Source organism: Perognathus longimembris, chromosome 5, assembly GCF_023159225.1.
Source record: "Perognathus longimembris pacificus isolate PPM17 chromosome 5, ASM2315922v1, whole genome shotgun sequence".
In the NCBI taxonomy this organism is placed as follows: domain Eukaryota; kingdom Metazoa; phylum Chordata; class Mammalia; order Rodentia; family Heteromyidae; genus Perognathus; species Perognathus longimembris.
This window is the reverse complement of record NC_063165.1, coordinates 27,395,072-27,423,000: the sequence shown is the minus strand read 5'-3', so window position 1 is coordinate 27,423,000 and position 27,929 is coordinate 27,395,072. Positions and strand designations below refer to the sequence as shown.

General features: G+C 33.8%; 1 protein-coding gene across 2 annotated transcripts in view; it reads right to left on the bottom strand.

Moving 5' to 3' along the window:
* Positions 1-27,929, bottom strand: part of Epha3 (EPH receptor A3) — a 288,619-nt gene that overhangs the window by 244,116 nt on the left and 16,574 nt on the right. For both annotated transcript variants that reach the window (XM_048346456.1, XM_048346457.1), the window contains exon 2: positions 24,086-24,150. In XM_048346456.1, the coding sequence (XP_048202413.1) occupies positions 24,086-24,150 (65 nt within the window). The remainder of the gene's footprint in view (positions 1-24,085; positions 24,151-27,929) is intronic.

Sequence of the window (27,929 nt, the reverse complement as noted above, 5' to 3'; positions counted from 1 at the left end):
GGAGACAAAAGAAAAAGGGGTACAGCTGGAAAAAAAAAAAAGGTTTATCTTTGACATTTCAAAATTATCTGCTGCTCATGTTGTTGGTTTTTAAGTTATCTTGTGTTTTTTTCTTGTTTTATTTATATATGAGTATGTTGTTAATACAACTTTATACATATTTGATGTGGATGTACAATTAAGATTACTATATCATTTAAAAGTTTCATTTATAATAGCTCAGTTGTAGATCATGTATGTAGCATTCAGTAGGCCTTGCATTAGTAACACACACACACACACACACACACACATACAGTCTACAGATGCAATCATATAGACCTTTCTTCCCTTGAGTGACAGTTGATTTAAAGGAGGGTTTATGTGCTTCTCTTGACTTAAGAAAAGTTACACAATTGAAAGTGATTATAAAAACTGAACAAGCTACTCAAATAAATAATTATACTTAGTGATAAATTATCTGAAACAGAAAAATAGTGAAGAAAATGCTTGCTAAATATATTTTACATAGTGGCTCAGGTTAAACTGCTGACATTTCAGGTGCAATGGAACGTGGCAACATAAGATGGTGAAGAGTTCAGAATCTGGAGTTGCATCATTGGGCTATTCTGCCATTCATTTTGTATCAGCTTAACTAATGACAATATTTATTACTAATGACAAGATGTACTGAAAACAAAATACATGATGGATGAGGAGCATAAAATACTAGGGGGAAATGTTCTGGAAAAAAATTGGAGACAGGCTGGGGATATGGCCTAGTGGCAAGAGTGCTTGCCTCGTATACATGAGGACCTGGGTTCAATTCCCCAGCACCACATATACAGAAAATGGCCAGAAGTGGCGCTGTGGCTCAAGTGGCAGAGTGCTAGCCTTGAGCAAGAAGAAGCCAGGGACAGTGCTCAGGCCCTGAGACCAAGCCCCAGGACTGGCCAAAAAAAAAGAAAAAAAAAATTGGAGACACAGGAAAATATTGGGGAAAAATATTTGGAGTGCTGGAAGAACATAAAGATTCCACAGTTTTACCTGATAAAAACTGAATAACATAACCACCACATAAAAGAGCAGAGTTCCACCATAATAAGATAACATGAAAGAGCAGAGTTCCACAATAACAAGATAAAACAAGATGGGAAACAGTACAAGAAAAGGTTTCTTTATTCTTCATCAAGATGCATTGTATTCATAATCTGAAATGTTGAAGTGAAACCCCTGTGCACTACTTAAAGATAATAAAGACAATTATACAAAAGAAGAAATAGCATCAAAATGGTACTATTAGCATTTAAGTTTTAAAGAATTGCTTTGGCTACAACATGACAATATTAAGAAAGACAACAGAAGTGTGCAGAAACTTTTACTTCATTCAGACTTTGATTGAACTATGGGTAATTATTATTGAAGGGGGAAAATTGGCTGTTTTGAAATACAATGTGTTGCACTGTATGTTTTAAGACAATTGTTATAAAAAATAATCATTTCCTTAGAGATGGTTTAATTTGTTGACAATACAAGTTGGGCAGGTGCGCTTTGATATTTTATTTTCATCCTGAGAAAGACCTGATTTTGACAGCTAGCTAAGACATTGGTAAATCTTCTTATTTTTAAGTGAAAATGTTTGCTTTTTCATCCAGCCTTCCAGGTTTTTCAGATATGGCAAGAAAGAGTACTAAATTAGGTTGTTTTTCACCAATCCCAATGGAATTAGGAATGCTTGAAACATACTAATCTGCTTTATATTCACTTATTTTAATTAAAAAATCACTCATAGGGGCTGGGGATATGGCCTAGTGGCAAGAGTGCTTGCCTCATATACATGAGGCCCCAGGTTCGATTCCCCAGCACCACATATACAGAAAATGGCCAGAAGTGGCTCTGTGGCTCAAGTGGCAGAGTGCTAGCCTTGAGCAAGAAGAAGCCAGGGACAGTGCTCAGGCCCTGAGTCCAAGCCCCAGGACTGGCCAAAAAAAAAAAAAAAAAATCACTCATAGACCATAAGAAGCAATCTCTGAAAGCCATACAAGAAATTGTTTCTAAAGTCCAAGTCTTTGAGAACCTCAAGTTAGCAATATTAGCATATTCAAATACCTCTTGTCTGATTTGTGCTCAACTAGTTTCAGGGTAGTTATGAAGCTAAAATGTCTTATTACGTGTCCTAATCACCAATTCCTCTATTGTTCAGACTACGTGTTTCATCTAGTCTCTGAGATACTCTCCATGGCTATGTTTCTGGGTGTTCTAAGCAATTATCCTATCAGGAAATAGCCCATTAGTACTAATGTGATGCTCCCAAGAGATTAAATTGGAAGAAAAAAATGCTTTCTTTAAAAGCTATGAAGATTGTATTTTTGTCTATTTAATATGATGCCCTATGAAAAGCATAAAGACATCAAGAGTTTGTTTTTGTTTTTCTTTCTCTTGTTGAAAGATTTCTGGTAGTTTAGAAAAGAGTCAGAAAAATTCATCAAATTGACCCTCAAGAGCATTCCTGGAAAATATATCTGGTGGGCAAGAAAATACATGGTAGGAAAAATAAGGCAAGGGTCATGGGGGAATGGAAACTGGAAAATTTCCCCCAATAAAGATTTCAAAATTGACTCAAGAAATAATAAACATTATACAAAAGTTTTTAGGGTGCCGGGAATGTGGCCTACTGGTAGAATGCTTGCCTCCCATACATGAAGCCCTGGGTTCCATTCCTCAGCACCACATAAACAGAAAAAGGCAGAAGTGATGCTGTGCTAGCCTTGAGCCAAAAGAAACCAGGGACAGTGCTCAGGCCCTGAGTTCAAGCCCCAGGACTGGCAAAAAAAAAAAAAAAAAAAAGGTTTTAGGGTCTGGGAATGTGATTTAGTGGTAGAGTGCTGGCCTAGCACACTTGAGGCCCTGGGCTTGATTCTGTAGTACCACATAACAAACAAACAAATAAATGATGTTAATTTTTAAAAAAAAGTTCTTTAGGTTACTTTCAAATTACTTTTCTCTGTTCATTTCTGTCTAACATGCTACCTCTGACAATTTGAAATCATTACTTGATTAATTTTTTATTATTCTTGTGATGCTCATTGATACTGTTTTCTGTACTCATAAGGTCACAAAACAATTAACTTCTGCACCCAAAACGCAGGATAATCCATTGTTAAGAGATCCTATTTCTTAAATTTCTTCTTGTTTCCTGTATGAAAATACCTCACCTCTTTCATTCACCTCTATTAGAATATGGTTTGTTGTCTCTCCATAATCCATTATTTCTCTACATGGATCAGTTTAAGTTGTCCTTTTTTAAATGTGATTTGAATTGTTAAGGAAGGTTGATTTTTTCTCTACCAAGCAACAAAGACCCACACTGGAAAACCAGGAATCTGAGGGCAGGGTCACTGAGCTTCCAAAAATGTCATTCAGATATTTGTAGTATCCATGTATATAATTTCACTTCCATTGTTCTATACAAGTACACATAAAGCAACCTTATGAAATTTTATTTTTTTGTATCACAGTAATATAAATTATTTGGCACACCATATGAAGGAAAATACTTAATTGCTATAAAAGTGCCGCTGGATACATTTGGGAAAGAGACATATCCTCAAAAGTTCTATAACATGGCTGGTTAAGTATGGTGGACAATTATAAATTGTATATTTCAAAATAGTTATGAGAGAGGATTTGGAGTGCTTCCAGAACAATAGTTAGGGTATTAAATGTACTGAATGTGCCATTTTCTTTCTTTTTGTTTTTTTTTGTTTTTTTTTGTTTTTTTTTTTTTGCCAGTCCTGGGGCTTGGACTCAGGGCCTGTGCACTGTCCCTGGCTTCTTTTTTTTGCTCAAGGCTAGCACTCTGCCAATTGAGCCACAGCACCACTTCTGGCCATTTTCTGTATATGTGGTGCTGAGGAATTGAACCCAGGGCCTCATGTATACGAGGCAAGCACTCTTGCCACTAGGCCATATCCCCAGCCCCTGAATGTGCCATTTTCTTGATCCACTCATCATACATTGCATGCACACTGTGAACCAACATCCTGTACACCATAAGTATGTACAAATATTGTTTTTCAGTTAAATTTAAAATATTTTAAAAATTCAAAAGGAAATGACCTAAGCAATAAATATATATTATAGTATTTCAAATAGTATGGTAATGAAAGCAATTTAAGAAATAAAAAAATTATAAATTAGATCTTCTTGCAAAACTAACATTTTTCTTACCTTTCTTTCCTCCTAAAAGTTTCTTATAATTGCTACATGAAACTATAGTTAACTGTCTTTCCTTTGCTTCTTATTTCTTTTCCTTCCTCCCATCTTTCTTTCCTTCCTTCCTTCATTTCTCCATCCCTCCCTCCAACCACTGCACTCCCACCCCCCACCCCCACCCGCCATGGCATCTTTTTCTTGTACTGAGACCATAGGTACTCTCCTTGAGCTTTTTCTTTTTCCTCAAGGCTAGTGGTCAACCACTTGAGCCACTGAGCTCCAGTTTCAGCTTTTTGTAGGTTGATTGGAGCTAAGAGGCTCATGGACTTATCTCCCTAAGCTGACTTCCAACAACAGTCCTGAAATCTCAGGCTCCCAAGTAGCTAGGATTAGAGGCATGAGCCACCAATATCCTGCTTAACTGTTATTTTATTTTATTTATTACAATCCTAGGGCTTGAACTCAGCGGGCCTGGGCGCTGTTCCTGAGTTATTTTGCTCAAGGCTAACACTCTACCACTTTGAGCCACATCACCACTTCCAGTTTTCTGATGGTTAATTATAGATCAGAATCTCACAGAGTTCTTGCCTGTGCTGGCTTGGAACTGCAAACCTTACGTCTCAGCATCCTGAATAGCCAGGACAGCAGGTGTGAGCCACAGGCCACCTAGGAATGGTATGGCTATGTAATCAGGAAGGTTTATATCTTTTCTGGCCTAATTGTATCAAGAAAGTCTATATCTTTTTTGGACTAATTGTATAAGTATCCAACAAAGCAGTCTAGAATTTCATGATGTGCGATGACATTATTGCTTATATTTTAATATCCATTTACAAGACTGGAATTATTTAGTTAATAATCTTTCAAATTTTCAGATTAGGTTATTATTAATGGGCATATTTCACATTTTAAGCAAATTTTTCGGGCTGTAGTATTGGGAGAAACGTTTTTGAGAGCCACTTGGATAAAGGATTTTGTTTGAAATTGCAATATAAAATCATCTGATGCTTCAAGGGGAAAGAAAATTACTAAGTTTGGCATGACAAAAAGTGAAACTTTTGTTGGTGGGTTTCATATAGAAGCCTGAAAAATGGTAGCCAAAGAGACATGCAGTACCTCAGCAATGTAGCTATTCTACACCCATTAAGGTTGGGACCATGGGAGATAGAACTTTACATAGACAACTTAATCCAACTATATTAAGAAAAATGCACAGAAAAACAGTTCCACAATATGCATACAAATCCAATGTGAGATTAGTTCTCTGATCGGTGGTACACATAGTTGTTATTTATTAGTTATCCTTTTACTATTATTTTTGCATATTAATACTTTTACAATGTTAAATAGATCATATAGGTTCTTTACATCAGTCTTATTGCAGTAAGCTAGATAAAAAGGTATATTGTATATTTTCATGATTTACTGTAAGAAGGGCTACATAACTTTTCCAATTTCTCCATATTGTGTATGAAACTTTAATATATTAAGCAATTAACTTATTTGTTCTAGATGTGTCATGTGCCAATTTTAGACATATGACTATAAAAACATAGAAAATTCCTGACTACTTGTAAGACCCATTATTATTACTTTATAAAATTAAAATGAAAAAGTGACAAGAGTGAGTGAACAAATCAATATGTACAACTAATGGTATACTTGTGTACACTAATGTAATCATTAAAATAATAAAACATTAACAGTAAGAGTAGTACTAGTAGAGAATATAAATGTATTTACCCACTTCAGATTCTGAAAAATTTAACCATCCCTGTCATATTTGGGGTATGTAATCCTCAATTTCCACCCACTCATTTTTTGTGGTTGAAGTTGGCATCTATGGTTAAGATTTATGAAATATTTCTCTTGCCCAAGATTTAGAAATGGGATTAAAAGTTGGTAGGAATTATTTTTCCATGGCATCAGCTGTAATGATGCCACCTTGGTTCTACTTGAATGTTTATCAAACACAGTTTTTACAAGCCAGAGACTGATGCTGCCAATGATTATAAAGATTTAACCAGTGGATTTTGGTGATATTTGCTGTGGTACTACCTAACTTTGATACTTCTGCTTTCTGAGCTACGTCGCTCCTGTTCCTCTCAATACTTTCGTTTGCTGATTAAGCTCTTCCATATGTTACTGATGTTTCTAACTAAGACCTTGGATTAGGTATCTGATTTTAGTAACAAGCACTACAGTTTGGTGTGACATGATCAGAACTACAGAAATGACACTAAAAATTATATCTTAGATAATCTTATATCTTAGATCAATATACTATCAAATAACTAAACTCATACAAGAAAACATACAAGTTGTGATAGTAAAACAATGAACTGAAACACCAAGCATTCAATATACAAAGTGTATATTCTTAAGGAGATTTGGGTAAAGTCATGTATAATTTATTGCTTTTACTTCCCAATGTGGTATTATATATTTGAGCAAAACATGTAGATATTTTCTTTTTTTTCAATATGATATGAATAGTAGTTTTAAAACTAAGGTAACTAAGAATGTATGCAATTACTCTTATTATTTGTACATAGTGGTCTCCTAGAGTTTTGTTCTTTTCTGTTAAAAACACATTTGAATGTGGAAGGCACCTTGATCCAAAACTTTCCATGTTATTCATTAAGCAAGAATACTTGTGACACTGGAGTTCTTTTAATATGAGCAAAAGGCTGGCTTCATTGTAACATCTATGTGAGAAACAATAGATTAGGATAGGTAAATCAGGTTTCTTCTAAACAGAGCTTCTTCGGAAAACCTATATAATATTAATCTTGTTTATTGTGATAAATAATACCAATTATTTTTCCTGGTTTAAGAATTTAACTTAAATGGATTTTGGAAAATAAACTGATGTTTCAATTACTTATGTGGCAAATTTTGACCATATCAAGCAATAAACCAGAAAATACTTTTTTTTTAATTATCACCTTTTACTAAACAGGAAAAAATCCCACCAATGTATAATTGTACCCTTTATAAGAGGTGAGTAAGAAACCATTTAACCACATATAGTGAGTCATAAAAAAGAAATCTGAATAATGTGGTAGAGTCTACCACATCCATATTCATTTTTTATAAAAAGCATTTTTAAATAGTTTAGACCATTTCTACCATTAATGAGCTGTAAACACAGTGCAAATTCTTATATGATCATTGTACATTTTATTGTATAAAAGATTAAATAAACTAGTATTTGTAAAATATTGGTATACTTCAAATTAAATAAATATATGTTGAAGAAACAGACAAATAATAGCAGTCTCTTTCTGAGGCTGGCACAAAAGGTCTCACTACCTTTAATACTATTTATCTCTTCAGTCTGTCTATTTTCAAACCATTTTTAAAAGAACCCTACGTAGGCTCTCCCTGCCCTCTTTCTTTTTCTTTCTTGTATTTTCAGTTTTTGGTTGCCTCCATGACAAATTTTATCATATATTATTAATATGTTTATGGCCATTCTCCTTCACCACCCAAGAAAATTTGTCCTCTTTCATTTACTGCTATATCTCCAGAGACATATAGAAACAAGTTCCTGGAATTATGATCTATAGGTTATTATGAAATCAATATGAGTACATCATCAGTCCCTGATGGTTGGATCACTGTGGCTGGGTTTCTTTGCTTTGATTTTATCCCCCAGGACATATTCATTTTACATGGCCTTTCTGAAGGAAGCAGTTTGGTTCTTGAGATAGCAAACAACTTACAAACATATTCCTGAACCCAGAGGCAATCATGAATAAAATCAGGTAAAAGAAAGGTGATCCTATGAGCTTCCTGTTCATCTTCCTTTTTCATTAATTTTACAAGGGATCTGGTTTCGTGAAAGAACGCTCCAGGTGTTGAGGATAACAGCTAAAGAATGAGAAAGATAGCTAATACAGGTCAAAGGGAATTTGTTGGAGTACCCAGTCTTAAAAAGTATTTGAAATCTGCATCAGGGAATACCTAGCAATTGTAAAAAGAAAATTTTAAATCAATTGCTCTTAGTTATTTTGTGGTAAATATTGGGTACAAGTGGTTGAATCAGAAAAGGGGAGAACTTGGCTTAGACAAGACCTCTGGATTGCACATCTTTAATATCCTGGCTCTTTTCCCAGTAGAAAACTTCACTTCATCACAGTTTCAGTCGTGTATATCTGCAAACCAGGAGAAGCCATGAAAGTTTACTCTAACTCCACCATTTTTGGACTCTACACATTAAGAGACAGACACCTTATTCCTGCTCCATTATCCAGATTCCTGTGTGAACTGATTCAGTGTCAGTTTTGAAACCCATCCAGGCAACTCGAGGTGTCCTGTTTTCTGTCCAGGCCATCTGGCTGCCCTTATTTAAAATCTATCTTGATTTTTTTTTAAATGTAGTAGACATGAACAGAAGGAGAAGGACAAAATGTTGCTGTCTACACTCATGAAAATCATAGCTGTTAAGTACTAACTTGAAAAAACACTCAAAATTTTAGCTTTTGCATGCTAACTTGCTTCAAGTAGTTTGACAGTTATTACCATTTTTTCTGGCCTAAGACAAAATTATAAATATTATAATTAAGAAAAAGAGTAAAAGATCAAACCGAAAAAAAGGTCTTGAAGTGTATCTTCTGGATGAATAAAAACCAAAACAGTAGATAATGTTTTTCTGTAAGTTTCTTAGGTAGAGGCAGAAAAATATATAAAAATTGCTGAACTGGAATTTAGGTATAATTTTGCCCAAAGCATAACAAATCACCCTCCATATACACAGTAACTGAAGAATCATGATATACTACATATATTGCTTCAAAAATCAACAGTGCATTGGAAATGTTACTGACTCCTCTTTTTATAACATGATTTCCATTTTTTGCCAATTTATGTACTTTCTTTATGTATAGTATGAGGAAATCTTGGATTTCTCACATACAAATAAACTAGATTGTGAGGAACACCCAGTTCCAAAAAAATTCTTTCAAAAAAAATACTTGAAAGTATTTAGACACAGTTTTGTCCATTCGGTCCTGAAAAATATACTAATTATCAATTAACCTCTTCTCCATAAAGTATTTTGTGTTCATGCTTTTGTTTGTTCATTTATAAAATACACTGAAAATTGCATGTAAACTATACCTTCTTCTCAGGAGAGTCTAGTAAATACATAGCTCCAAAATAGCCAAGTTTACTAGCTTAACAACCACCATACTGTTCAGCACATAAAGATGGTTATTTCTTTTCCTTTGAATACTTACAATCTGTTTCTTGTAAAGTTGAGAGGAGGTTGTTTTCTCATGTTCAAAGAACTGACAGCTGTAATTACTCCTACCACTGCTGGAGAGTTGGTTCCCAACATTAAACTGCATACTACATAAAGCATTAATCTGCTCAATGTTTTCCAAGATGAGAAAGAGTAATCTCACAAAAGAAATAATGAAAACTGTATTTTCTCAAGAAATCTTAGCCCTGAAAACATAAATCTGTAAAAAGATTCAAAGAAAATTTGAAATGATTAAAACATAACTGTGAAACAGAAGTATTTGTAAAGCCCAGCATTGAGAAATATCATGCCCCTTTCTTTATTCAGAATTCCCATTAATGATTCAAAAACTACCCTGAAAAATAGATTGATCATAATTGTACAGTGATTGAACTTGAAATGTTGCTTGAAAATTTTGTTTACATTCATCAGTTACACCAAATTTTGGTTACTACTGAGATAAAAATATTATTATATTTTAAAAAAGATTACATGAAATGATGCTTGCTGTCACAGCCTGGTATGTTACTAACATTCCCTAAATGCTTATAGACATATTTAGTCATATAACTGGGAATATATATATATACATATATATACAATTTATTCTGCAAGTAAATGCATGAATACATGTACATACGACTGTGTATCCATGCATACGTGATATTATTCACAGAAAATTTCACTTTATCAACACAAAATGTGGTTGTGAATTTTAGGTAAAACTTGTGGTGCATAACTAAACTTTTTCCAAAATGCCTGTTTCTACCTAATGATATTGAGAACCCTAACTCTATTACCCATTACTTCTGGTCTTTCCAAAAATATTCAATGACAGGTTGTCTCTGGATCATAAATCAGGTGATGAGGATATATGCATCCAAAATTCTAGAGTGCTAATCAGAATTTTCCATAAGAGGACTTTCCCTGTTGCTGTGTGAAATTACATCATCTTTTAAGCCTCAGTGACAGTGGCTCTAGGTTGGCTGACGTGTCTCAAGGTTTGGTTATGATTTATGGTGTTATCAAGGGTGAAACTCCATTAATTATAATTCATGAATATTAAATCACTTAATCCTGAACCCTTGTTTGATAATGTCCACAGAAGAAGGTAGGAGAGAAAGAGAGAGAGAGAGAGAGAGAGAGAGAGAGAGAGAGAGAGAGAGAGAGAGAGAGAGAGAGAGAGAGAGAGAGAGAGAGAGCATTTGACCCAAAAGCAATGACATATCCTTGGGCAAAGCCTTTAGCCTCTCTGACGCTCAGTCATTTCTCTACATCATTGGGGAAATGTATAAGTAGTTTTTACATCAGTACTGCCTCTAAAATTTCCTGTCAGTTTCAAGTGGAACTCCTCCATTTAGTGTATTATATTGCCTCAAATAAGGTAAATGTCTGCTGTACTTAGTACAAAATATAAAGCAGCCCTAAGAAATGTTTTCTATAAACTTTTTCTATAAACCTACTCTATAATTTTTAGTATTTTTATACTTTCTAAATATGCCATCCTTTACTGTCTCTAGAACACTTAAAAGAATGGGAAAATTTGTATTCAAAAAGTTGCAAATTCTGCCTTTAAAACAACCAACAAAACATATCCAATGTAAAGTGTGGGCCCAAGAGCATACAGATGCAGAAAGTTCTTGAATGAGTAAAATGTACAAAACTGGTCCATGATACCCATGAACTTTAAAGGCTGTCAAAGTCTTCTGATTAAATCTATAAAGTTTATGGCAGTCAGCTTGCTAACTGTGAATAAATATTCCATTAAATCATCACATTTCTCCAATCCTCTCTCCCTGCCTATGTTGAGATAGAAGGTCATCATTTATATTCATTTCAAGTTTACCTTATTATCATTATTTAAGTGAACACTAGCTGTTAATTATTTCTGCCATTAGATTATTACCATCTACATATTTTTTGCCTATTATTTAATATGTAATTTTCATTTCTAGTGAGTCTTGAAAAGTCCTTTCATCTTCCCTAAGTGTTCAAATCTGACTTTTCATGTGTTGTTTGTAAGAAAAAAAAATGACCTAGCTACTCATCAGGCTGAGATCTGAGAATCAGGATTCACAGCCAACCTGGGCAGGAAAGCTAATGAGACACTTATTTCCAAATAACTACAAAAAAAGATGAATGTGGCACTTTGTCTCACATGGTTGAGCATTAGCTTCAAGTGCAAAAGCTTAGGGACAATGTTTAGCCTCTTACTTCAAGCCCCAAGATCAGCACACACACACACACACACACACACACACACACACACACACGCACGCACAGAGAGAGAGAGGGAGACAGAGAGAAATAACCTGCTTAGAATAAGATGAAGAAGATGGAGGAAGAAGAAGTGATTAAAAGAAGAAAAAGGAAAGGAGGGAGGAGGGGACAGTGAAGATCTGACTTGAAGAATATTCCTTTTGGCAACATCCCCTCCAACAATTGTTATTGTTAGATTTCTTGATATAGGACATTCTAACTGGGGTGAGATGGAATCTCAATGTTGTTTTGATTTGCATTTCTTTTATGGCCAGTGATGTAGAGCACTTTTTCATATGTCTCTTGGCCATTCTCATTTCCTAATCAGAGAAGTCTCTTTGTAAGTCTTTAGCCCACTTGATGAGGGGGCTATTGTTTCTTTACAGTTTTGTTTTGGAGGAATGTAAATTTTTAGCCACCAGCACAACAATATTTATCGCAGCACAATTTGTCATAGCTAAAATATGAAACCAACCCAGATTCCCCTGAGTAGATGATTGGATCAGGAAAATGTGGTACATATACACAATGGAATTTTATGCCTCTATCAGAAAGAATGACATTGCCCCATTTGTAAGGAAATGGAAGGATGTGGAAAATATTATACTAAGTGAAGTGAGCCAGACCCAAAGAAACATGGACTTTATGGTCTCCCTTATAGGGAATAATTAGCACAGGTTTAGGCAAGTCACAGCAAAGGATCACAAGACCCCAATAGCTATGCCCTTATGAACACATAAGATGATATTAAGTGAAATGAACTCCATTTTATGGAAACGATTGTTATATCACTGTTGTAACTACTTTCAACGTGCTATGTGTAACTGTCGCTTCTATTACTGATGATCTTCTTGTATCCCCTTCCTGTGGTTGTACCTACACTATCTCTGTATCTTATCTGACTATATTGGAAACCGTGTATACTGGTATTAGAATTAGGAAATTGAAAGGGAATACCAAAACCAAGAGACACAGGGTAAAAAAAGATAAACAACTAAAAAAGCAATACTTGCAGATCTGTTTGGTGTGAATGAACTGAACAATTCATAGTGGGGAAAGAGAAAAGGGGAAGAGAGAGAGGGAAAAGGGGAAGAGAGGGGGGGAATGAGGGAGAGGTAACAAACAGTACAAGAAACAGTACAAGAAATGTATCCAATGCCTAACGTATGAAACTGTAACCTCTTTGTACATCAGTTTGATAATAAAAATTTAAAAAAAAGAATATTCCTTTTGGAAAGGCTGGAAAAATAGAAAAAGTTCAAACCTAAATTAAAGCATTACAAGCATGAAATGAGCCCATGTAAAAATAGATGTGATGTTTAATAAGAATATAGAATAGATCATTGAGCATAACAAGAAGGTAAAATAAACATAAGTTATATAAGAAATGTACCCACTGCCTTACATATGAAACTGTAACCCCTCTGTACATTACTTTGACAATAAATAAATAATTAAAAATAAACATAAAATGTCTAGTATATCTTCATGTTACACATGAGCAGAATTTTATGTTCTCCCTGACTCCCACCTACTCTTCAGTTATATTGTGCTCTGTAATCATCTGCTTAGACAACTGGTTTTGAACAATTCCCAATATTTTAGTATGATACAACCCATCACAATCTGATGACAGTGACGACTTTCTAGGACCCTCTCACTACTTCAGGGTGTTTTTCAGAGTCTTTCTCCATGCCCTGGTCACTTAATTCATGTTTATTTTCCCAAAAATTTAGGTTGCAGTGATATGTATTTTATGACGAGAAGTAGTTGGCCTGCATGTTTGTGTTTGTGTGTGTGCATGTGTAACACATATAAGCATTATGTATTCATTTGTAAATGTTGAAACTAGAGTATATAGTTAACTGAACTCCAAGGTCATGTAAAAAAACCTGATTGCAAAATTAACCTATGTGACAAATTACTAGTAATATATTCCATATTCCTTAAGTTATCAGAAAAACAGCAATTTTCTCTTATTTTGGAAAGTTATAGGAAAAAACATCAAATTCTATATTTAGAAATAACATTAGACATAGTAATCCTAAATTATGCATGGAGTTGTTTAAGAATTCAGATGAACTGTAGGCCTGAGTGAAACAGTGCCTGAATAACTGAGCAAGTGATTTATGTGTCATTATATCAAATAATGATTTTACAGCATAGACATTCCAAAACTTGTGCTCAGAATCACACAGAAGCACATGTGAGAAATGAAATTACTACATTTTAATTGCAGAGACCTCATTGTAATTAGCATGGTTAAAATACCTAAACCTTGGTATGGGAATGTGTCTTTGTGTTACAGTGCTTGCCTAGCATGCATGAACCCCTGGGTTCAATTCCTCAGCACCACATAAAAAGAAAAGGCCAGAAGTGGCACTTTGTCTCTTGTGGTAGAGTGCTGGCCTTGAGCAAAAAGGAGCCAAGGACAGTGCTCAAGCCCTGATTCAAGCCCCAGGATTGGAAAAAAATAAAAATAAATAAATAACCTATAGAATACCTAAACCTTTGCACTTCTAGAAATTACTGTTTACAAGAAACAAACTAAAAATATAAATTGTATTATTAACAGAACAAAAAAATTTAATACTCAAATGTCTCATACATTCAACACAGAATAAGTGAATTTGTTACACCAACTTTCAAGGAGTGAACCTCATGTATTATATTGGCAATAATTCTACTCAGAAATAATTATTGAATAAAGTAAAAATGATTCACCCTAAAAAAAGTGAACATCAATAGGACAGAAATACTGAAAGGAGTTTGTGGATATAATAATGCTTAAATAATTTTAAGTACATCTGATTATATTTGTAATATGAAGCTTATATAAAAATTGTTTTACGGGATTAGAATACAGCCTAGTGGTAGAGTGCCTGCATCATGTACATGAAGCCTTGGGTTCAATTCCTCAGCAACACATATAAGAGAAAAAGCCAGAAGTGGCGCTGTGGCTAAAGTGGTAGAGTACTAGCCTTGAGCAAAAAGTAGCCAGGGATAGTGCTCAGGGCCTGAGTTCAAGCCCTAAGACTGCCAAAACAACAACAACAACAAAACAATGCTGTTTTACACTGTATTTTTACAGGCTGCGTGTAGTTATTAAAAGTTATTACAGAACAAATTATCCACTAGAGTGTAACAAACATTATGAGGCAGAGCCATTAATTCCTGAACATAAAAAGAAAAGGTAATAAGCAGAATTTTGGATGAGTTCTTTTTAATAAATTCCCACTAATGTAATTATATAAATCACTCCATTCAAGAAATGATTGAATTAAAACAATTTTCTGTTAGGATGTATATGCTGTTTTTATATCCCACTTGTTAGTGAATACCTAGAAGCTTGAAAACATAGGGCACATGCTAATTCTACTCTAAAATATTAAAGGAAAAAGACATTTTTCAGCAGTTGAGTAAATCATATTCAATTTGTAATATTGTAACTATTCTTTTGTTTGTACAAATTGAATGTATAGTGAATTGAACATGAAAATGATTATTTAAAAATATAACAACTCTATTTTGTTTGTCTTAATAGCTTTCTCTTTGAAGATATAACACTCATCTGAAATTACACTAACAAACTTCAATGTTAAAATGTTCCTAGTTTCGTGGAAAAAAGTTATCAATATAAGAATCTATCAGAAGCAAATTTTGTTATAAATAGAAAAAAACGCACATGAGCGTGAAAGAAAGACAGAGACAGAGATACAAAAAGAGACAGAGACAAAGATAAAGGGTAGAAATATGTGTGTGTGTTCTAAAATTGAGACTTGAACTCAGGATTTGGATGTTGTCCCTCAGCCTTTTTGCTCAAGGTTAGCACTTTACAACTTGAGCCACAGCTCCACTTCTGGCTTGGGTGCTTATTTGGAGGTAAAATTCTCACATATTTTCCTGTTCTGGCTATCATTAAACTGTGCTCTTCAGAGCTCAGCCTCTGAATAGCAATGTTAAAAGTATGTGCCCAGATTTATGTGAACTTTTAAAGCTACTTATAATAATTTAGAAGGTCCATAGTAAATTTATGTAACATTTATGTATTCAAAGCAGAATGAGAATTTTGGAGGCTGAAGGGCTAGCTCAAGTGAAGAATATCAGCCTAGCAAGCAGGAGGATTTGAGTTTAAACCTGAATAGCACCAAAATCTAAATAAGCAAAACATAGGAAACTATGACTGCATCTTAATTTATTTTTAATTTAATTTTCTTCCAAATGTCCATTAAGTGAGATTTTTGTAGCACAAATTAACTTTTGAGTAAAGTATGACTAATACCTGGTTCAATAGGTTTCAGATTTCCTTTACTCTAAACACTACAAAGTTAAAGCAAATGTAAAGCGAAGTGTTTTACCTATTCTAAGAATTCAAATCCAACATTTCAAAGTACAATGTGTTTTGACAGAGACAATGATTGACATAGAAACAGAAAAGTTTAGGAATAAACAGGAAAATGTTTTCTATGTTTTAAAGCACTAAAACACAAAATTTAATTCTCACGAATGAAAATAAATTCCAATTTTGCAGTTTTCTACTATTTATGTATGCTTTGCCCTTCTTTTTTGGTGAATTTTTCATTCCAGGATAGGCTTCAATGAGCCAATAAAACTTTTCCATATTGTTTTATAATTTGATCAGATTTCCTTAGGAGACAGGCCAGTATAATAGTTTAAGTGTCACATTTAAATGAGACTCCAGGCAGTTTTTCAAATTATCAAGAATCCCCTATCATGTGGGCCAGATAGTTGATTTAAGGATCATCTATTCAGCAGGAGAATCGGAACTGAGATTCATAAATGGAGGATCCCAGGTGGTTATTTCTGACACACAGTTGTCAAAACATTTTCCCTTGTATTTCAAACTCTGTTCACCAAGTGAATACTAGAAATCTGGAAATGAGACTTTTAGAATTCAGACTTCACAATCTTCACAAATTCCAATTGTAAGGGCAAATCACACTATACTGGAAATTGTAATAACTTATTTTAAAGGATTATTTATACACATTCCACTGTTCTTTATAATTCACTTGTAGATTCTTAGTGTGTTCTCAAAATAAAATAGTGAATGTCTTCAAGGAAGACGAAGAGCATTTCATGTAATCGCAAAGTTGTTCATTTCCAGATCATTTATATTATTATGTTAGCATATAACACGCATTGAAACATTGAAGAAATCCATTGGCTTTTCAAAAGAGAAAACAAGAAGTCAAACCATATGACATTGCACCAAAGAATAAAAAAATAGTTTGTGGAAAAACAATCTTTATTCTAAGCACAATAGAAAGTCACTGGAATATTTAACAGAAGTTGGCATGACATTGTGTTTAAAAATTTTCAGTGGCTGCAATCATGAAATCTAGTTAGGAAGGTCACTCAGACAAAGCTATCTTGAGCTTGGAAAAATCTTAACAGTGTATTATTATGTACATTGAGTGAAAAAGAATTCGAAATTTTATACATTTCTGGCTGCTGTGTCTTGAATATATGTCTAACTAGTCAAATGATAGCAACACTGGAATAATACTGGATTTCTTGTGCAAGTCCATGAGTTCAATTTGAACATAATAATGTCTATATGCTTTTAAAATATCCAGGAAGAGATGGAAAAATAGGTAGGAGAGAGAATAGGTTTTTTTTTAATTTTGCATTACAACCTGAAGAGGATTTAAATCCAGCATAAGTATACCACAAAAGACATTTTCATTATTTTTAAAGATTAATATTCTATATCCCATCATAATACAATTTTGAAATTAAAGGTGAATTTAGTTTTATTTCTAATTAATTTCCACTTCACAGGCTAGAAGTCTTTTTTTTCTAGATGTATTAAATGAAATATTTCATTGAAGCATTTAATGAAATATTTCAATACCACAAAATGTAAATACTATATATGATAAATACATATTACATATATGTGCATATATATTATAGTTTCAACTAATGCTTTAAAAACGAGTAAAATTGTAAACAGATACCACTTCAGATAACAGAATAGGAATTGGCAGATTATTTTTAACAAATACAAATTTAGTGTTAGCTTTGTCACCCTTTGCTTTTAGAATTTCTATTATTCATTTATTCAGATCTTTTCATTAATTCATGGAAAATAAATGCAGCAATTTTAAATTATGATTTAAACAAAGAAACTAATGGAATAAGAATTAGCTTCATAGAACTTCCAGTCAATAAACAGAGTAAATTCTCAAACAATATGGAGCCACAGAGATAGAGGAACTTAGAATGCCAGAGGAGTGTCTTCTGAAGGAGCGTCCATGAAGAAGAAATTTGCTATGATGCAATACTTGTAGAAAACATAATACTTCAAAATAAACTGCCCATTTATCATAATTCAGCTTCTTCCATTCAAAATCAAATGTCAAAGTCATATAAAAATTTTATTCTGTGCAAATTATATGGAATAACAATCATGGGATGTCAAAGGCAGTGCACTGAGGTCTTAAGAGTAATGAAACTTTTGCTGGCTCCTTACATAACACTGTCAGTTTTCTTTTTCAATATATAAGGTATAGACTGAGATTTAGGGGTAAACCAAGGCCATTAGCTGAGGAGTTTAGAATAAGAGGATGTCAAAGTTTGGCTTTGTATAAGAAATGATATTTACCTTCATATTTCACATTATATCTACATCATTCTATGTAAATATATATCTGAAGATATCTTCAAAGGTAAGTAGAAATATCTCATTTGCTCAAACCCCATTTGCTTTAAAGTGTTGTGAGTTATTGTTAGCTCTTTTTTTTTAAAGGAAAAGGACACTTGCTTTTGAAAGGTTAATTGGTTTGTATCAGATTGTATAACAGTAAATGGTGGAGTCAGACTTTAGAAGCAGGTGTGCCTGTAATTGCTGTGTCTATTCAATTTTACTACTCTTCCCATTACTCAGCTGAGCACACAATAAAGACAACCGTGTGGAATACAAGTAAAATACCATATTATACATTCTTTTGATTTCCACATAGAAATCAGGATATTTTATCAGAATTAAAACAGTCTATTCTCTAAGGATGCCTTCACATGAAAAAAAGAAAGAAATAGCATGAAGAGTGTCTTTAACAAGAAAGAATTATCTCCCTTAACTAAGTGGGGTTGTAAGGTTTGGGATGTAAGATGGTTCCTCTGATACTCTCTGGTCTGTGGCTTTCTGTGTTTCCTGGCTTTCTCAGCAGATCTGAGAAGGAAGGGCTTCTGGACCCCTCCTTATTTCTCTTTATGAGGAGGATTTTTTTTTAACCAGAAGTGACATGGGTTCTTCCCTACTCTCAATGGTTCATGATTGGCTCTCTACAAATCAGCACTCACCCAAGGAAGATGACTCCGTTTCTAGAACATCACAGGTTAATAGCCTAAACCTGCTTTCCCCTAGCTTGTTCTACTAGCTGGGAGAAAACATGGAATAGAGATTGGGTGGTCAACTAACTGGGTTTCCATTTCAAGAGAATGGTTTTATAGAAGTAGGTTATTCTTGCTAAGTCACCAATAATTATCTTAACCAAGTTTTAATTCCCTGCATATTAATTCTGATACTGTTTCTTTCATCACAAATGTACCTCACTTCTTCAGACTGTACTTTTCCCACTGCCCAGATCCTATTTGTCCGCATTCTCCTCTGTTTATTTGAATTTCCTGAGTTGATTGATTTGCTCAGCATATATACACTTTCTTAAATAAAGCCATGCATTTCTATTCCTGGTATGTTTTCTCTACACTCATGCATACACTAAGAAAGTTTACTTGGTGGATTAGCCTTATCAAGCAATCAATTCAAATACTTGCTTGTAAATGAAATGCTTCTTTCTTATTTGTAATTCGGCAATAGTTACACACTTTTTTACATGTGCTGATCTTTCTTTAAATCAAGTCACATTAAAAGTATTGAATTATTTACCAAAGTTTCTTAACATAATTATGCCCAGGTTTCAGATATAATTTATTGACTCTTGGACTAGAGAATGTAATTGCTCATGTCTGCATTACAAAACTGAACATAGACTAAAAAATTGTGTCAGAACTTTTAAAAAAAATAAATGATAATTCATGACCTCTCAAAAAATTACAGCTTCCATACTTGACTATTAGCTTTATGAAAATCACTTAAAAATCAAGTTTCATTAAAGTTTCTCTAAGGGTATTTAAAAATTTGCCATTGGCCTACCATATTACATATTCCTACCAGGTTTTCCATCAACTTTCAAATCACCATTTAAAAATAGACACAGACATATTCCTCATATAAAAATAACATGGGTTAATTGCCAAATTTTACTGTTAATATATCTGTGGAGAAAGGAGAGAGAAGAAACAGAAATACATGAAGAAATGAACCCCTCTTGCCAGTTGTTCTCCAAATAGGTATATTCCATGCCAATATTACAAGAACTATTTGTTTTAAATATGGAATAAATTATGCTTTGATGTGTCAATTTCTATATTTAGTACATCTGGAATGTATAGCTTCAGACTGAAATATGACTGAAAATCAGATAGCAGCTGGTAGGTCCTTATCTATCTCATTGCCACACACAGCTCCTGAGGCAGCATCATAATCAATCTATAACATTCCCAGTCTTGTTACTGCCATTTTCAGCCTGAGAATTCTTTATTATAATGACTGTCATTTTCATTGCAAGATAATTACCTGTATCCAAACTTTTTTCTAGTATGTGCCACCTGCCCATATTCTCTCCCAGTTCCTTCCTTCCATTTGCACACATGAATTGTATAGTTCACTTTCATCAGTGTCCACTGAGCTCCATGGCTGCACTTTTTGCCCTATTTTCCCTCTAGTTCTGTATACTCCCCCTAACTCTTCTGAAGATATGCACTTGAATATACCATACATAAAGAAGACAAAGTCACCAAAAAATGAAAACAAAAAGAAAAACATACACACAAAAACAAAACAAACGAATGAATGAAAGGAAGAAAGAAAGCAAAGAAAGAAAGAAGGAAAGTATTTTCCCTCCATATCTTGGAATTTCAGTATGTATATTATTGTTTGGAACTATGAAGAGGCACTTAGGCATTGCACCTCTGTGTTTCTCTCCTAAGAGTATCCTCTTTTGTTCTCACTGTGTGTGAATATCTAGAATCCTGTGTAATTTATAACATTCCAGTGCATTTTAGATCTAATATCCACATATCAGTGAGGATACGTGCTGTTTGTCTCTCTGGGCTTGGCTCACCTAACTTAACACTATTTGTTCTAGTACCACCCATTTCCCTGCAAATGATATATTTTTATTCTTTCTAAAGGTAGTGTAAAATTCCATTGTATATATGAACCACATATTTGGAAAACTCATCTAGTGTCAGGCATCTGGAGTGTTTTCATATCTTGACTATTGTGAATAGTGCAGCAACAAACATGGATGTGCATGTATGCATATCAGATCCTGGCTCATGATATTCAGGATAGATTCTCTGGGGTAGTATGAATGGGTGGTAGGGAAAGCCTGTGTTTAGTTTTTTGAGCAACCTCCAAACTGCCATCCAGAGTAGTTTGAAGTAGTTACATTCCTGCCAACCGTGCTATAGGGTTCCGTTTCCTCACATCCCTGCCTAATTTTATTTTTTCCTGCAAAGATTGCCTCTGCATTTTAATTAAGCATTGATTAGATTCACTGTTTCCATCAAGGTCCATTAATTAACAAGATGCTCAAAGTTGTTTCCAACTATTAAATGTCAATTTTTATTAATAAAATTCAGCAAATTTTAGTATTATATGCTGTTTAGTATACATTTCCTTTATTAAAAAAAAGCCACACATAAAATGATTCTTTTGTGTCTAGAAATTAGAAAAGATTAGGCTATAGAAATACAATTGTGCCCCAAATGATGCTTCACACCTGTAATCCCATCACTTGGGAGTCTGAGACAGCAGTATCCCAAGTCTAGCCTGGGCTCGATATTGAGACACAATCTCCAAAAAGGCAAAGAAAAAAAATGAATTTTAGGGCACAAACAAATGTATATCATAGATTTCAAATTCCATTAATTTTTCCTGAAGTGTTTTTACCCAATATTTTAATTAGTTTCACAGAAGGGAATGAATATTAATGGAACATTTCCTAAATCTGCACTACTATTTCCTTGAAACATTGTGGGTAACATAATATGTGCAAGAAATTTCATAGCCACATGGGTCAATAACCCTAATTTTTTCTTTCCTTCTTCCTTCCTTCCTTCCTTCCTTCCTTCCTTCCTTCCTTCCTTCCTTCCTTCCTTCCTTCCTTCCTTCCTTCCTTCCTTCCTTCCTTCCTTCCTTCCTTCCTTCCTTCCTTCCTTCCTCTATTCCTCCCTTCCCCCTCCCCTCTCCTCCCCTCCCCTCCCCTTCTCCTCTCTCTCTCCCCCGTCTCCTCTTTCCCCCTTCTCCTTTCTCTCCCCCCTCCCCCTCCCCCTCCCCCTCCCTTTCCCCCTCCCCCTCCCCCTCCCTCTCCCTCTCTCTCTCTTCCTCTCTCTCTCCCTCACTCTCTCTCTCTGTTTTGAATTTTTTGAAGAACGATCTGTTGGAGGAATTTTCCCAAGGAAGTTATCTGATGAAATCAACCAGCTCTACTTTATGCATCACAAACTGAGAGACCACAGCTGCAAGGTGAGCAGAGCAAGCAATGAGGATGAAGCTAAATGCCAAAGTGAAACTCTCTAAAGCATCAGACAGCAGAGAAGAAACTGAAAACCATGGCTGATTAAATTATGAAAGCTCCCTAGGCTAATATGAGTTAGGAAATTAGACCATAGTGTTTCTCAATGTAATGTGCTTTGGAGTTGCTTAAGGATCAATCATACGGAAATGCTGGGGTGTTGAGGTATTCAGTAGGCACATGGATATCAAGATAGCACATCCCAGCTTCTGCACCCAGCACAAGTCTGGATTTAGGAATACAAATTTATTTTGTTATAAATTCTAGGAATTCATCTATCAAAAATTTTAAGTATGAGATGATTATAAAAATGAGAGAATCCCTTTGCCCAATTCTTCTTATATTAAAGGAAAACATAGAGCAGACAATCACTGTAGTATACAAATAGGTGCGTTATGAAGGTCTATCTGGGTATCTATTAGGAAAATTGCCTCTATTCTTTAATTTTCTTATACCCTTAAGCAGTAGTTTCCATGGTATAGCATCAGATGGAGTAATGAACAAATCAAATTCCTAAGATTAAACTTAAGATTGCATTTGCTTGATTAGTTTTGAATGAGTTTTCCAGCACACTCTTGACTTTTGGTTTGCTCTTTATGACAACCCAGGATGTGCACTTTTCCCAAGCATTTGATTCCTTTTACACCTATGGGAAAATCAAATCCTGGCTTACTTCATTCTCTCCCTTCCTAAACAACGAATGGAGGCCCTGTTAAAAGTTTTGGCATTTTGTCAATGTCAAGGTGTGTCAGGAAGAGAAGCAGATACAGAGATGACAGACAGATGAAGTACCCCTGACACAAAACATCTGTTGGAGAAGAAGAAACTGATAGTACTGTATAAATTAGTGTGTTCAGGCACAAACATCTCAAGACTGGATACCAATACTAAGTGTAGATAATTATTAATTCTTTTCAAAAATATACTGTAGAAGGAAGCAAATACATATGTTTGCTCCTATGACAAATATTTCAAAATAATTTTTTCAATTAACGAAAGGTCTGCTTGGTAATGAGAATTTCCCTAATGCTTGACACAGTTTTTTTCTGAAAAAAAAATTCACACAAAAGACTTATGATAAGTATTTGAAACACTACAATAGTATAAATCCTGAAAATTTGCTCCTGGCTTGGTAAAATATCAAAGTTCCAAAAAATTTGAAATTGAAACAATATCACTTTTATCTTTTACATAAATTCTCACTTTTAAGGCAATCTAGAAAAGCTATGGACACTAAAACAAATGAAGTGGCATAGGTTTATATTATTGATTAAAATGTATCTCTGTTTTACTTGAATAGTGACTATGGTTGATTTTAAGGCTAGGAGTTTGGACACTATAATTACCAAATACAAACATTTTATATAACATAAAATTTACAATGTCTTATCAATTCACATATTCTGATCAAAGCAAAGGAAGCAGTAGATGATTAAAGCTTATAGTGACTATATGCCCATAATATTTATGGCCAATAAAAATTAAATATTTAATTATTCCATTCAAGTAATTGATAAAATTAGGAGAAAATCACTTTGAAATTCCCAGTAGCTCCACAGTACATAAATACTAAGCTCTGCTAAATCATGACCAAAGATCAGTATGAATATAAACGTAATTTGTTTTCCTCAAAGAATACAGGAAAGCATCCTTCTGTTCCTTAAATGAGCAAAATGAAGGAATCACAATACTTCAAATAGTTTGATGAACTCACCCCATGGGATGGGTAAGAGATCCAGCCCAGCTCCCCTTGAATTGTTTTTGAATCTAGTAGATTGACTAAAAGAAAACACAAATATACAAGCACAGTTAAACTATGAATTATTTCTATCCTTCTCTGTTAATGAAGTGTTATTTAAAACATGATTGCTTCATAAACATGTTTGTTCTTTTTGACTAAGGTGTAATAAAAGTATAGGAAGGATTTTTGAAAACACAAACAAGCATGAAGGGAGAGCAGTGTAGAAGATCATAACTTTTTCATTTATTTGTTTATAAAAGTGAATTAATAGATACTGATAAATTCTGACTGAATAACTATAACTTCAAAAACAAACAAAATAAAAGCATAAACTAGGATAATAGTAATGCAAACATGACAGACAACATGGTAAATTTACATAATTGAGTAAGACCTTAAATATGTTTATGTAAGTAATCAGCATTTCTGTTCATATATATCATTTTCATACAGCAACTGTCTAAATTCAAAAATACTACTTTCTAATGTATGTTTTTAATAATGTACTCACTGCTTAGTTACATACAGTAAACAACATGTTAAACATGCTTGAGGAGAAAAAGGAAAACAATGTTTCACATTACCACTTGTGGAAAGCTTTCCCTCAAGATTAAATTTAAAGTTTTAATGATTTTATTTACAACTACATATTAATTATTTTAAAGTACCTGATTCCCTATTATTATTTACAAACAAAAAGGAAAATATAGCACATATGTATAACATTTTAATATATTATTAATGACAAGAATAAATTATTTTTCAGCAAAGAACTACATTTTTAATTAATTTATTTATTGACAATAAATAAATCTTTTTGACAAAGTGATGTACAGAAAGCTTATAGTTTCAAGATGTAAGACAGTGAATACATTGCTTATCAACCTTGTTACCTCCTCCCTCATTTTTCTCCAATCTTCCCCCCTCCCTATTCCATCCTACCCATCAGAGTTGTACAGTTGGTTTACAGCATGTTGTCTTATAAGTATTGCTGTTGCATCTGTTCACCTTTTACCCTTTGTCTCTCCATCTTCATGTTCCCCTTCCCTTCCTTAGTTCAGATAGGTGTATATACAATACCAAATGTGCCCAAATCAGTTACCGTACATCAGGGGTAAAATCATAGGGAAGAAAGGCAAAAGAAAAATTCATAATTTCACATGGCATGTTGAAAATATTTGTAAGGAAATGGAAAGACTTGGAAAAAACATACTAAGTGAAGTGAGCCAAACCCAAAGAAACATAGACTCTTTGGTTTCCCTCATTTGTAATTAGTACACATCTAAGATAGTCCTAGCAGAAGATCAAAATAGCTCAATAGCTATGTATATATGAACATAAGGTGATGCTTAGCATTATAGTCTTATAGATTATGAAAGGACATTGCAAATACAATTAACAAAATGATATCATTTTTGTTGTTGTTCTTTTTCTTTCTTTTTTTCTTTTTTTTGCCAGTCCAGGGGCTTGGACCCAGGGCCTGAGCACTGTCCCTGGCTTCTTTTTGCTCAAGGCTAGCACTCTGCCAATTGAGCCACAGCGCCACTTCTGGCCATTTTCTATATATGTGGTGCTGAGGAATCGAACCCAGGGCTTCACGTATACGAGGCAAGCGCTCTTGCCACTAGGCCATATTCCCAGCCCTTGTTGTTCTTTTCAATAGTACAAGAATTTGTTTTTATGGTCTGGTGTTTTGTAAATAGCATGCTTGTAAACCTGACCATGCTAGCAGTCCTACAACTCACTTTGATTGTGGATATGATCTGTTTCAATAGTAGTCACTAGAGATTTCTCTTATCTATCTTTTCAATGAGAAAATAATTCCATTATTGAGCCATAAAAGATGTGAAAGAACATGAACCAGTTCAGGTTACCATTAAAATGTAATAAGAAAAAAATCATTTTTACAATCCACAACAGCACAGCCATCACCCTTTCTATATGCACCTCAGATAGGTTTTTACACAGAAATAATCATATGAAGTGTTATCAAAAATATGTGCAGCACCTTATGAACAATAAAATCTTAATTTTCAAACATGACCAAACGTTACAAGAAAAATAATTATTATAATTATTTAGATTGTTAGAAGCTAAATAAACTGAATATAGAAATAGTCATTGATTATTACAATTTTTAAAAGTCAACTCCAAAAACTGCATTCTCTGTTTTGCAAATGAGGAAAATATAAAAATCTATTACCATAGAATTTTTAATAATTAAGAATCTAAGCCAGGTGCTGGTGTCTCATGCCTGTAATCCTAGCTTCTCAAGAGGCTGAGATCTAAGGATCATGGTTCAAAGCCAGCCTGGAAAAGGAAGGCTATGAGACTCATCTCCAATTATCCACCCAAGAAGTGGAAGTGGCACTATGGTTCAGGTAGTAGAGCTTTAGCTTACAGCTGAAAAGATCAGACAGTGCCCAGGCCAAGAGTTCAAGCCTCACAACTGACTAAAAAACAGCAACAACAAAAAAAGAAGCTCAAATTCTGAATAAATTAATTCCAATGAGAAGTAATTATCTTTAGATAAGAGAAGATAGTCAATGTATGAATTACATAGCATAAATTCCATCACTGATTCCCAGGATACCACTTTGGAAATTAAAGTTAAATTATATTGTAATTATAATCTCCAAAGTGATAAAAAAAACTTTACCTATTAATCAACATTACAGATTGTATTTCATATTACTTTTCACTAAAAGAATTTGGAAAATATAAGAATGTTCCCTAAAATTTAAATTTAAATATATCACTGATATACATTTTGGTAAAAATATACTTAGTCTAATTGCTTATTGTATCACATTCATCAGTTAATTTCTCTGAGTTGCACAAAGAACTTGCATAGTGAAATTTGCCTTGATGGCGTTCATAAATCATTAGATCTTATCGGAAATGTCCTTAGGTGTTTAAGTGGGTCAAGGTAGCATTGTGTGTATGTAATAATTGAATATGTACTGAATGATGAATGTGCCATCTTACATGCTAAGATAAATGACTGTTAATTTCAATATTCATAACCAGTAGAAAAAACGTGTTCAAGGCAAAGAAGATATCATTATCATTAGTACATTTTATGTACTTAGGAAATAACCTATTGAAAGGAAATTTGTAAACTAAAAAAATGTATATTTAAATTTTCTCTATGATAACAATGAGGTAATGGTGTAATCACATCTGCATGCTATCTCTATTCAAAGAACAACAACTAAACCAAAATGAATTATAGCACATGGGCAATTAAACTAAGTCTGGGTAAAATTTATTATATTTACTCATGAATACAATTTTGGTGAATTTAGCATGTGTAAAGATGATACAATTAACAGTATTATTAGTGGCTCCAATTATGTTTCTATCAAACTTTTCTTTTTAACTACCATGATTATCTCACAATACTGTAGAGATGAACAAATAATATAAATATCTTAAATATTTAGGCCACCATGAGTTTATAATAATACTTGTAGACACAGTGTTCTTGTAAAATCAGTACATGTAACAACAATTCCATTTTGGCTTCTGAACTGTGTTTATAGTCACCCATCAACACATCACCTAGAGAAGAGGAATGGCTTGTATGAGAATGCTTTTTAGTTTGGGTTTATAAGGCGCCTTTATTTGTAGCCAAATGAGAATAGCACAATTTGAGAATTTCAATCTTTCAGATTGAGTGATTGTTGAGTTGGAACTACACAAAAGATAAACTTGAATAGTCCTAAAATCTTTTGTGGTGTAGTCTGACTACAGTATAATTGAGAAAGAAGAGGTACTGGTATTTGAAAGTAAGCCTGTAAGTATTTCTCGAGGA